Genomic DNA, 13,477 nt, shown 5'->3' with positions numbered 1-13,477 from the left:
GCGCATCCGCAAGAAAGCTGCTGTTGCCGGGAAGCGTGACATGCAGTCAGGCATATTTGAAGTTTGTCGCGTTCCACTCTTGAAAGCGATGCTTAAGCTTCCTCCATTTTTTTTTTCGAATCCGGTGCGATTTTCAAAAGTAAGGGTGCAGTAAAATATGATTGCCGCCAAGTTCGTCTTTCAAAGAAGCGCTCTCAAGATTCTGATAAAAATGTTCATTAACAAATTTTCCTTCATTAGTCTTTTGGAAGTAATCTGTGTGAATAAAAGCATGCCCACCTCTCCAGGTACTCCATCCGCCTAAACGCCATATTCTTTATGGTAATAAGTATTTTATAGAAAATCTGCATTTGAAAATAAACACCCCTTATAATTGAATATGTTACGTCCTTGGGTCACTGCACGCGAAAAGCCCCAGACCCCAAAAAATGATCAACCTCGATTATCTTGAAAATACTGGGCCTGGTTGACGATTATTAATGAGATACAACAGAAGTATGTTTCACCAACCTTTCATGTGATATATAACACTGTATGTAAGTACATTTTATTTGAGGGGAGAAAAATGAAACACTGCCAAAGCAGTCCGTACAGATGGTTGACCAGCGAAGCTGAGACGTGCGGCCCAGGTGTTTGTCACTGGGTTAATCCAGACAGTTCATTGAAGTCTTTCGCAACTATTGTCACGTCATAATTTAATAGGTTGCTTAATGAGATAGCACACACGTTCAGCTGCGACGGAGAGAACGACGTCTCTGATGCTACGCACACAGTCCACCGTTGTCACTTGCGTTCGATGTCTCCAGTTTGTTTGGCGGCCTGATTAGCAGCATCCACCCGCCATGACGCTTGCGACTCTTCAAAATTAATTTGCTTCAAAATTAAATGCGGCCGTAAGACAATGAATGGCTCGTACTCCCTTAAGCAATGGCTCATAACACCGTAAAGGCGGCCTCCTGAAGGCGATGACACAAGTGAAATTGTGAGTTGGAATGATAACCGGCATTGCTGCCAGCTGTGAAAGACGACGACGGATGCGGGAGCAGGGGCACAAGCGCGCTCGCGAGGTTGCACCGAAAGTATAGCCAACGATCTAGCTGTGGAAGAAGACGCCGACGCTCGAGCCCTTGCTGACGACGAGAATTTCCTGCACACAGTTGCGGACAGACGCGTTTTCTTTTCGCCTAGCCATATGAAGCTTCGCTATAAGAAATGTTGCGGTCCACACCCAATCTCTCCGGCAAGCGTTCCGCAACTGTGCCTTCACTGCAAGACAGTTGCGCACGACAGTAGCATCTTTGTAGTGCTTATGAACTTCTTAGGCTTAAAATAATGACGCATGCTTTTTTATGCGCAGTAAATGGAAGTACGCGTCTCGACCGTTTGAATGTTGATGGCCCCATAAACGATGTTTTACGATGATACAGTTGTGTGGTGAAAGTAAAGCATGACTGCTTCGAGGTTCGTGTCAGGACCGGATGGTTATCTGGCACGAGATATTGCGCATGACGCCAATTCACTGTTTTGAAAATGCTACACCGGAGCAGACAATGAGTTATGCAAAAACCTGAGCCATCAACACCCTGCGCCAACGGTTTTATAGGAAACAAATGATAAGAAATTTCCCGTTTGCAAGCTATAGTCGGCTGTAGGTGTCCACGCGACAGATCAAGCGTAATTATCGTTCTGGTACCAAGCAGCGCCGAAGAAATCACCTTTTAAGTACTCTGTTTCTGCGTAAGACAGAACGAGCCTAAGTTTGCTGCTATCTGTCATTGCATATAGACCCCACATATGCCTTGTTAGCCTACCTGACTGGCCTGAGCCCCCCAAAGAAGAAGTTGTGAGCTGTCAAACATACGCCGCTTATGAAGTACTTATATGGATGTCAAGGGAGACGGCACACGTTCGCTTGACGAACAGCTGTAGTGCATAGGCGCACCAGAAAAAATAGCCGGCGCTGCTTGCGTGCTCTGCAGAACTTGGGCCAAAGCGCAAAATAGCACGTGGGACAACAGAAGGAAGCGCTATTTTGCCCTATGCCTCAAGTTATGGCGTACCAACTAGCCCACCTGCCTGTTCTTGTTTACTGCAGTGATGACACAGTTCGGGAGTGCCTGCAGGTGAGTTTGGTTACGGACTTCAAAAGTTACACGCTCACTATGTACATTCATATCTGCACGCGCACTTTCTTGCTTCTCTTTTTGCTTCCTTTGCCATCTCTCTGTCGTATTTAAAAAGCCCTAGAGGGGAAAATTGAATCCAGAGCCTCCCATAGCCTAGGAGTTAGCTCGAGGTGCTAAACCTCACAATTTCATTTGTGCCTCAATCACAAAGGAAGTTGCGCTCGTGAACTGAAACATTGACGCTTCCCGCTACGTCACTCGCAGTTGAGGAGGTTGCCTCGTCTGGAGATGGTTGACGACACGCTGGACTCGGAGAACTTGGCCGACTTCGTGGGCACCGTGAGCACGCACGCGGCCTACGCTTCGTTGCCCCGTCAGGAGCGCAACACGGTGCTTCCCGGTCTCAACATGACGGCCGAGCGCCTCTTCTTCATCAATACCTGCGTCAAGTGGTGCGATGACGAGTCCTTAACCGGAGGGCGGTATTCGCCGAGTCGTTCCCGCTGCCTCGTACCCCTGGTGAACATGCCCCAATTCTCGGCCGCGTTCGCCTGCGCTCCAGGGACGGCCATGAACCCGCAAGAGAAGTGCAGTTTTTGGTAGTGGAAGCGGTGTTGATGTTTATTGTAAATATATTTGGTTATCTTAAATTTTTCAATTGCGCCGATACAAGCCCTAGTAATATTGTGGGCTACACGGTGATTGCTTCCTTATCTCTAAGCAACCTTTCAACAAGCATAGTTTTATTTTCGGGAATTCCGATAACAAAGAGCATGCATATATAGCCGCATATATGCGTGATCGCTCAAAACTGGTTGAGCAGTGACGTGTAGGTAAAACTGAAGCGTGAAAATGCAGTAAAGATGTTCTTAGCCCGCTTGTGAGGTGTCAGTACACGCACCAAGCAGCTATTAACCTGCCAACTATGTAACCCCCCACGAGTTGGCTAACGATACCTTCAAAGCACTGGCGAACCCAGATTATACGTCTGCTATGTATTTTTTCCAAGTATTAAAACGCCTCTATTAAAGAGCCTGTTTCCTGTAATTCTTATTGACATATTTTCCGTATTTCGAGAGGCGCTCAATTATAAAATTCAACTAGCGTGCTTGAAGTTGCACAGAAATCGCACGATATCTCAATTCTTGCAAAGCTGCATTCATTCAAACAAACATTTTTACAGCCTTCCCCGTGCGACTTCTTTGATAACTAATAAATATTGCATATGCATTTAGTGTATGAATTTCTTTTCCAAATGAAGCTCACAAATTACAAATGGCCTAAAATAACCTTTACCAGCGACCCACGTAAAGGTGTGCGACGCCCTAGATTATCTGGAGATATGTAGGGGACACAGAAAGTCGTAAGAGTTAGCAGTACTAATGTAATTTTTTAAAGAATTTGTGCCCGTGGCACAGGCATTACAGCTAGCAAAACAGCTTCTTCCGTTGGGTGAATTATCTTTTTCACCAGCATTACCGCAGTAGAAGGTCCCGTATGCAAACAATTTCGGCTGGGGTTGCCTGCGCTTTTATTCCCTATCCGGTTATACTTGCGAGACGCCCTTTAGCATATTAGAAACCTTTGTGGGCTTCTCATAGCCATGTGTACTAAAAAAATATTGACAGCCTGGCTTTGCTATTCGCGGCGAGAATTGGGAGCGGCGCCCTCTCGCGAGTGACGTCACGGCCAGGACGCCGCTTCCTCCGGCTCGCTCGGCTGCCGCGCGCGCTCGCTCCCTGCGTGTATGCTTGGGGTATGGATGGCCCGAGCCGTACGTATTGAAGGATGCGTCGGCTTCTTTCAGCTGCCATGCCTTAACTACAGTGTCTTCTTCAAAAGCGCGTGAGTCGAGAAACTTTGCGGCTTGGATATCGCAAGCTATGTAGCGTTAAAGGGTCTAGCGGTGTTGCAATGCAAGTGTGCGCCGTGTCTATCCGTAAATTTTGCTTATAAACAGTGTCTGCAAATTCAACACGCGAAGTTGTGTATGGTGTCTCGCTAAACGTTTAGCATTCCCTTAGTATTTAGCTATGAGAGACATTGCATTTTACATGGAAGAAAAATATTGGTAACTGGCGTCAGCATGTTATCTGATGTTAGAAAGACACTGCCCAGCGAAGTTGTCATTCTATAGTGAATGAAACACTAATTTGTTACAGCGTAGCCGGAACGACACTGACATTGAAGGCATCCGAGACAACACACAGCGCTTAACGACCAGCTGCGAACAGCGGCTTATGTTCTCCATGTCTCCTCGCATTGAACTTCAGTAACCGCTGTTGCATACTCCAAAACAAATTTAAACTGTGTAGCTTTCTTCAATTACAAAACCCGCATATTATTTTGCTGCTCTTCAGTACAGATCAATAGTAATGGAACGCACACGTTTTTTAATTAAATTTCAAAGATTATGTGGTGTATGCCATAAAATTTGGCAGCAAGCGACCCTCGGAGTCGCACCAGCCGCATTGTTCAAGTTGCAATCGTGTGAAATGAGCTCTCTGAAAACCGCATTGCGACGCGTGCGACTCCACCAATTTTTTCGCTTCAGTCGCAGCATGTGAAAGAGGCTTAAGACTGAAGAGGAACTTGCATATTTAATTTTCTACACTTCAACTACACCAAGGAGAGATGATAATTTCACAAGAGGAAGCAGCTCAAAAAGGAAACTGAAACACATTATGTGACCGATCTGAAATGAGTGTCATTGAAATGGAACTCTGGGGCCTCTCTGGAATGCAGGCTTTGAGAGAAATCTCTCGACGGGAAAAGTGATTTCAGTACTCTAGAACAGTTTCTGGCAAAATGTCGGCCATCCTTCAGGCTGGCAGTAGACTTCGCGAGAGCACTAGAACTGAACATGAAATACGTCAAGGAGATGCGGTGATGGAATGCTCAGGACATAAATCACCTGAGAAAAAGCAACAAAAGGGAAGTCCAGGAAAAGCACCGAGAGAGAATAGTCTATCGCAAAGCGCAATACTCTCGTAATTGACGTGGCAAAAGCAGTCATGAGGCGAATGATTGTTATTTCACGAACAAAACCTGTCATAAGTAACGAGAAAAGTTCATTTTAAATCGGTTTGCAAAAGAAAAGGAAAAGCTAGCTCAATTGTGTCGAAAATTGACAGTTAATTTGAATCCCCGAACCATGTAACCGGGCACGAAGATAGTGATGCCGAACCGTTCTAGGCTTTAAAAGCAAGCAAATAAGTTTCGCAAACCAATAACCATAAGCGTTCAGGTAAGAGAAAAATAATTGAAATGGAAATTGGCACCTTCTCTCTTTTGTAAGTGCAATGAACGAGAAGATATATGAAGACTAACTTCATGACGCACAACTTCAGCTAGCTGGAATAACAGTCAAGCCATACAAGCGCAACTTGATAATACCAGAAGGAAAAGGTGAGTGCAAATTTCCTACAATGACATACTAAGAGTAATGATCTTTAGATGGGAAAAGATGGTGAAATTTTAATACTTGGAAGAGTATGGGTTGACAATTTTAAAGGGTCACTAAAGGAAAATACCAAAACAGATGACACAGATAAAGGATTCTTTGCAAACTCTATTGTCGTTAATTTCGAAATAATAGGTTGATTGTCAGAAGAGGAAATAAAAGTCAAAGTTGTAATTTTTGATTTTGCGCAGAATCCCAGCGCCAGTATGTCATGGTGACGTCACGGATTTCTACATATTTTTTTCTATTTAGCCGCCTTGGACTTTATAATTACCGCACAGAAGAACTTGTCCTTTTGCCTTCATCGCTGGCCTTGTAGGTGTTGCCAATCTGGCGGTTCTAACAGATGTAATTATTCCTTGCCGCTCTAATCGACCAATCTTTGAGCGAAAGATTGAATTTGGCTCAAAGCTCGCCAAATTCAATCTTTGGCACCTTTAAAACACAATGCAGGCGATCTTTACTTCTAAAGAAATGAGTAGGCCCTAGAAGACGCTGCCAGAATCTATAACATTACTGCGAGCTGAACTACCTGGAGGTGTCTCCACCCGTCTTGTGTTCGTGTGCTTTTCATGGCTTATCAAGCGTCTTATCGTGGTACGAGTCGTGCATTTGGTATTGTAGAAGGCTGCACGTGCTTCACTAATAGAGAAGAAACAAATTTTTCTCTTTAGCGTCCCATTGGTACAAAGGCATATGGCACGTCATATGAAGGCACACAGAATAACCCTGATGGGGATGTTAGAAAAGCCAAAGACAGTATCTGGAGATAGAAATGAAGAATTGAAGATGTTTAGGGTAAACCTATGGAATAGTCACAATGCACAGGCCAACTGCGCGAGCAAATCAGAAAAACTTTGCCCCTATGTTTAATCACCCCAAATAAGGCACATACAGGTTATTACAAATATACGTCCAACTCTACGTACATAAGACTATTTTTGCACATAGTGACACGGCGGTTCAGATATTTGTCCCATCGCAGCACTAAATTTGAGGTGCCCCTGTGGCAGAATTTCTCAGTGAGCGATTCACGCGGCGTTCCCAAACACTCATTTCCATGGCCGTCTTCCCGGCCTTTTGTGAACTCACAACACCACCACTCTACACTTCTCTAAGCGTGATGACTTTTCCCATACGTGGGCTGCATTTTGCTGTAGATATCGATGGGCGTTCGTCCCTTCTGCCATACAAAACTATTCACACTTCATTGCTCCTACGCAGTGCCCCCCCCCCCCCTCCCCACGTCGAGCATAACCACTATCTTCAACAACTGACAGCAGCGCCGTCCGGCGGAGCTACTGGCAAATAAGGCTGGGCCGGTCCAAGAAAAGTCCACCGCTGGGAATGGATATGTTGGCTGTGCTGTTATAGATGTAATTAGGGTAAAAAATTCGGGCAAGTACTTTCTGTTTCGCCATTGTATGTAATAGCACGATTGGTTTCTTGCGTCTTGAGAGAGACGATTGAAGACGACTACAGTCGATTAGAGCGGCAAGGAATAATTACATCTGTTAGAACCGGCCGATTGGCAACCCCTGCAAGGCCAGCGATGAAGGCAAAAGGACAAGTTCTTCTGCGCGGTAATTATAAAGTTAAAATCAATCTGTATTGAAGGAAGAAAACTACCGATTACCTAAGGCAGGAACGTTTCCGTAAAGATTGTTGATTGTACGAAATCGTCAAACTGGATTGCAAGCATGACTGCTTTGGTATACCGTTGGATGAATAATCGAGACCTCTCACAATTATTTCTGCGCATAAATGCCTATAATAGGTGAGCAGGATTGCGTTCAGCTTCGCATCGGCATCAGCAACTTTTCATCAGCCACTGATCAAATGCTAGCCATCACACCAGGACCCGAAACATATCAGGGTGATATTGTTGTCAGGAGAAGAGATGAACAAGAACACTTAATAATAATATTTGGGGTTTTACGTGCCAAAACCACTTTCCGATTATGAGGCACGCCGTAGTGGAGGACTCCGGAAATTTTGACCACCTGGGGTTCTTTAACGTGCAGCTAATTCTAAGCACACGGGTGTTTTCGCATTTCGCGCCCATCGAAATGCGGCCGCCGTGGCCGGGATTCGATCGCGCGACCTCGTGCTCAGCAGCCCAACACCATAGCCACTGAGCAACCACGGCGGGTAACAAGAACACTTGTCAAAGCTCGACCTGACAAATAAAGTGCTGAAAGAAAGTGGCCTGGATCTTGGAACGGAAAAAGGCCGGTTCTTGGAAGACTGTTGAGTAAATGGTACATGCGGTAGACGGCAAGGACGTTTGCCCTCACCCAAAGAACGTGGAGGCAATCTGCATGCCACGGCAACTAGAAGCATGGAGTAATGCCGCTCATTTCTCAGGCTTGCAAAATATTTCGGGAAATTTATGAAGAATATTTCCAACATGCATTACCAGCTGCATCATCACCTGAAGAAAGAAACAAACTGCATATGGACGGATCCTTGTCGGCGAGCATTTAAGGAAACCAACAAGAGGCTTAGTGGTGAAAGAATGCTGGCATATTATGATTGTGCTGCTTCATTCGGATTGCACAGCGATGCATCTAGCAAAGGCATCGGAGTGGTCTAGGAGCACGTACTGTCATGTTGAAGTGGTAGGGCAAATGCCCTCAAAAATCGAATTTAAATGGAAATTATGGGATTTTACGTGCCAAAACCACTTTCTGATTATGAGGCACGCCGTAGATGGGGACTCCGGAAATTTCGACCACCTGGGGTTCTTTAACGTGCACCTAAATCTAAGTACAAAGGTGTTTTTGCATTTCGCCCCCATCGAAATGCGGCCGCCGTGGCCGGGATTGGATCCCGCGACCTCGTGCTCAGCAGTCTAACACCATAGCCACTCAGCAACCACGGCGGGTAATCGCATTTGCAATTTTTGCACAGGAAAATCGACTGCACTTCGAGGAACAAACCTGCGGAAGCGCGACCTGGCGTTTAAAAATGGCGGGCGGAGGCCGGTTTGTTTATCGTTGTCGTTCGCGGCTTTCTTCGTTATGGCGTGGTTTCTGTTTTTTTTGCTTGTGCGTGTGGTAAGTAAATTATTTGTACAAAAATTATATAATAATTAAAAGAAAACGAGACATCCACCCAATCGCAGAAATTGCCACAAAGGAATCCCATACGGGTTCCTCGAAATAAAAGCATCGCAGTTAATAAAAAATTCGTCCTGGTACTGGGCTCAAGCACGGGACCACCGCCTTTCCGGGGAAGCCGCTCTACCATCTGAGCTAAGCAGACGGCTAGCAGATGGCAGGGCGAAGTCGAATTTGTTAACAACTTGAAGCAAGAATTTGACGCAATAGTCCTTTGTAGAAAAGAACTATTACGTCAAACCCTTGCTTTTGCTGACGTGGTCCAGGTCGCTTCTTTTTCGAGTTTCAAGCCTATTACTTGCCCAGAAGATGGCACGATCATCCAGCAAATCGAGCAGAAAGAGAACTTTCAAATGTAATCGGTCTCCTGAGCAAATGTCTTCATGGACGAACAAAAACACCAATGAGTCGCTTAACCAACTCATCTGCTGCCGCTGCCCCATTGAAGACAGCAACTAACAATGGTGTAGCCTACTATACTGCCGGTAATTCTGCACGAAAAGCTGTTCTGGGGGCCCTTGTAATTGTTCCAGGTCTGTTTTGTAATATTGCCCTCGAGAGCACGGACGAAGAGCGTGTTGACAGGGCAGAATTCTGTGACTCTGCCGAGAGCATGGAGGGACGACCGATAAAAAGGAACACTAGGAAGGCTTTTCGAGAAACCTGCAAGAAAGCCAGCAGTGAAATGTATTCTCCTGGGCCACTTTGAGCATCCAAAAGCAGTATTCAAACATAAAATATTATTTTTCTCAAATTGCAATTTTTATGAATTTTTCGAACTCAATGTACCTTCTCTCAGGAGGTATTCATCCCATTACAGTGAAACTTTGTGCACATGTACTACAACCAGACAAATATTCTGAACTAAAAAGAATCTCTGGTGATATGAATGATAACACTTGAAAAATTTACACTGCAAGAAACCCCCCTTGTGGCTTTGTGCAAACAGAGATATTATTTTTTGGGGTGCGAATTGCAAAGTGGATATGATATATCTTTAGGTCAGATATAACCTACGGGTATTTAGAATAACACTCTGTAATATCATCACATTCCTCTTTGTGGTTGCAGAGAAAAGGTGCATCAACTAATTAAACACGCCTGAAATTTTGGGAGAAGGCCACAGGAAAGGCGAACCATCTAGACACACAAAAAAACTGTTACGACTTTTACCCAAGAGCATCCGTTGTAAGCGCGTGAAGTTTTATGCGAATATCTGCAGCCGTTTCTGAAATATTGCGTTAAAACTAACATGTACTATTTACCTTACCATACTTCCTTAAGGGCATATTAACGCAAATGCCCATTGCGTTTGCATACAAGACGTTGAAAAATATGAGTCACACCATTTTCAAGATGTTAAAGATGCTCAAGATGTTAAAGAGCTAGTTGGGGGCATTAAGTAATTTCACCCGCTCTTATATGGACGGAAATTTACCTTATTTATGGACCACAAGGCTCTTCTTTCACTACTTATATCATCCAAGAGCATACCAACGTCGGTAGCTGCACGAATGTAAAGATGGGCTGTCATATTGTCAGGATGCCACTTCGAGACAAAGTATCTCTTAAGTGACAAGAACATAGCAGACACGCTGCCTAGACTACGCATGGTGAAGGAAGTGAACGCAGAAGATAAAAGTGTTGATAAAATTACATGCAGGATATTGAGGTTTGCAATACTACCTCTGACCCACAAACAAATTAGCGCGGAAACGCTAAAGCACAATACCCTGTCGAAGACGTCGTCGGTTGACTATGGAAGGATTGCGAAAATATGTTCACTAAGAAGTCCCGAAACCATACTTCTGACGAAGAGAACAGCCCGCAGTTGAGCATGGTTGAATATTCTGGGCAGCAAAAGTTATCATTCGTGAGAAGCACAGACAAATATCATTGAATGAGTTCAATCAAGGACCCTCTGGAATGGCCAAAATGAAAGTGCTAGCCAGATATTAGATATCTTGCCCTAAACTAGATATAGACATGGAAGATTGAGTTAAGAGTTGTTGCGCATTCCAAGCGAAGAGAAACGAAGCTCTAAGATACAGATTGATTCATTCGTGGGAATATTCTAAAAAGAGACGGCAGCGCCACCACGTGGAAGCGACCATCCCACGGAAGAACATACCGGCTTTAATGGACACCTACTGAATATGTTCCACAGTAATTCAGTGGCCATCGACATTAGCAGCAGCCACCAAAGTATTTAGCATACTATTCGCAAGATACCGGCTTCCGGAGACAGTTTGCGCTGGAGGCTACATGAGGCTACAGTGAAAGCACGAGGTGGAAAGCGGAAGAGTGGAGGAGAGGCAGCTTGTACATGCAATCAGTTGTCGACCACCATGGCATGCGCAGCCGCGTGGGCGATCTCGTGTGCGCTTGAGGCCGGGGCGGTGTGGCGCGAGGTGGAGAGTGCGAGGCTCGTTCGCGGCGTCAGCTGCTGAGGTCAGTCCGCGGAACCAGTTTACGTGACGGGTATCACTGCTCCGGCAAGGAGCGATGGCAAGCGGCTGCGAGGAAGACTCGATGTGACGCTCCATTGGGTGTCATCGCCGGTGACACCGGTGTCACGAATTCCTCGCGACGAAGGGCCGTCTTGTCGTTGGTGGATTGAAATAGTGAGAAGAAAAGCACAGTGGCGCGCAAGACTGCTTGTGCAGCGACGATGGCTGCAATATGGCGCCAGAGTACCACCCGTCGTCTGCATGGAAACAAAGCGCTGAATGAGCGGAGGTCTGACTGCGGCGGCAGCTGTGAATCACTCCCGTGCGACTCGCACGAGCGGACTCTCGCGATCTCCCGATTAGCGAGGCAGTGGCGCCACGCTTCGCTCCGTTTGAAACGTGCCGCACGCAAGAGACATATTGTTTTGTGAAATTCAGGTCGTACACCAAGAAAGCATAGAAAAATAATACTCACAACATTCACAGTACCTTAAATAGCCTGCTTTAAGGTTCCCTCTAGGAACCATTTCTGGTTGGTTTTCAAGCTGGCATGTGAATCGCGATGCCATGAAACAAAATGTGGTCACGTGAAAGAAGGACCGATGTTTTGATCAATTGAGCCGCTCGCTTCAGCGGCTCGGAGGCCATTACACTGCTGTATTTCGCTGGCTATGTGCCATCAGGTAGCAGCACAGTGAACTAGTTAACGAGTGTGAAAGCTCGTTACCAGTTTCGGCGTGAAGGTGTCACAGCAAATTCATCTCCTGTGAAGTAAAACCAAAATTTTCTTCCGAAGACCTCCTATTGAAAAGTTTTTGCATCACACTGAATTTTATACAGTCAAGCTGCATAGGACTAGGTTCTGGAAAAACAAATTGCGTGCGTCTGTCAAACAGTGTACCTAGAGAATTCCTCCCCATGCGTCGGCCGATACCAAAGATGGTGCAATACCGGGCCGACCCGCGGCGGAGGTGAAGTGGACTTTAAGCACTCCGCAAACTTTCCAAAATAAGTTTAATATCTTAGGCCCGAATACAACCCGTATCAGATATTACGCTGACAAGAACAGATACCACACTTTGGCCGTCATCGGCCAAGTCTACGTTCGCCCCGCCCTCTCTTTGTCGGCGTTCCAAGCCCTTGCGTACTCCTTTTCTTTCCTTCCACTCGCCCTTGTTTGACCTGTAAGCGTGCTGCCCACAACGACCGCGAGGTGGAAAGAAATGAGAATCTTCCATGTGGCCCCGATCCCGCTAACATGGAACATTTCGCCGGAGCAACGGCCAGGTTTCAGAGGGAGTTTATGTAGCCTGCGTTGTGTGTGACCGCTTGCATATTTTCAATTGACCTTGCAAGCATTACTGCACTGCGGGACGTGTAGTGCATGTCTGTCCTACGTGCCGGGATTTCTTAGTAAAAGGTGTCATGCCGATTTACTCACGACGCACCATTTACGATTTACTCACGGTGCGTCGAAAACACTTGGCGGTAACGCGCAGCGTTCTTTGAAAAGTTGAAGTTAAAGAGCTCCTCGCTTACAGGAATTTACTTTTTATTTTTCAAGAGAAATAGCATTGCCTACAACCAGCAGTTTTGCTTATCTAATTAGCAGAAAAAAATTGAGACCGATCTTGTGGGGAGGGTCTCGATGGGACCGAGTTGACAAAGCGAAAGTAAGTAACCGGATAAGGAAGGCGGTGCCGACGTCTGCGATTGGTCCGCTTCCCCTTATTTAGCTTGCAATGACTGGTCGAAAATCGCCACGGCGTGCAACGGAAGCTTAAAAATGCCGTCAGAACAGGGGCGGAATTCACTAAGCTGCGTTGTTCGTAGGCTATTAATTAGCCAATTTTTTTTTTAGTTGAGACCAGGGTGCAGCCGAAATGGCAGCCCCTTTAACTTACCACGTCGTATGAGAGGGAGGAGGAAGCAAAACTCGGATTAACAATCAAGAGATGAAAGAAGTCCGGTCGGCTGATAGGATGATCGCTCATCATGCATATGTAGTTGACGCTACATTCTTAGGACAAATCACTGCACACGCATATACGACAGCTTGCTTTTTTTTCCTGGTGTGTGCTACAGCTCCGACAAGTAGAACCGCCCTCGGCGGTTCACCGCATTGCCATTAGAAGAATTGCAGTGGACGTGTTATGCATTCTGGTCACATTTCTGCTAGAGACAGGACTGATATGGTGGCATGGTGAAATATTTGGCGTAGAAAGAGACGCTACGTCCCAGCACTTGACTGCCAGTCTGCCAGGCCTACCTGGAAGTCAAGTATACGTCAGATGTATACAGTCTGCCGCCTGCCTA

General features: G+C 45.8%; 1 protein-coding gene and 1 non-coding gene across 2 annotated transcripts; one reads left to right on the top strand and one right to left on the bottom strand.

Annotated features, from left to right (window-relative positions):
- The first annotated feature begins 2,051 nt into the window (after positions 1 to 2,051).
- Positions 2,052 to 2,729, top strand: LOC142574734 (neprilysin-1-like). The gene is made up of 2 exons (XM_075683757.1): positions 2,052 to 2,123; positions 2,391 to 2,729. The coding sequence occupies exons 1-2, from the start codon at positions 2,052 to 2,054 to the stop codon at positions 2,727 to 2,729; spliced, it is 411 nt and encodes a 136-aa protein (XP_075539872.1).
- A 9,349-nt stretch (positions 2,730 to 12,078) lies between these two features.
- Positions 12,079 to 12,262, bottom strand: LOC142576947 (U2 spliceosomal RNA). Its single transcript, XR_012827033.1, has one exon. It is a non-coding gene; the product is annotated as a U2 spliceosomal RNA (small nuclear RNA).
- Between the last annotated feature and the right edge of the window lie 1,215 nt (positions 12,263 to 13,477).

Source organism: Dermacentor variabilis, chromosome 3 (assembly GCF_050947875.1).
Source record: "Dermacentor variabilis isolate Ectoservices chromosome 3, ASM5094787v1, whole genome shotgun sequence".
Taxonomy (NCBI): Eukaryota; Metazoa; Arthropoda; class Arachnida; order Ixodida; family Ixodidae; genus Dermacentor; species Dermacentor variabilis.
This window is presented reverse-complemented; position numbering and strand designations above follow the sequence as displayed.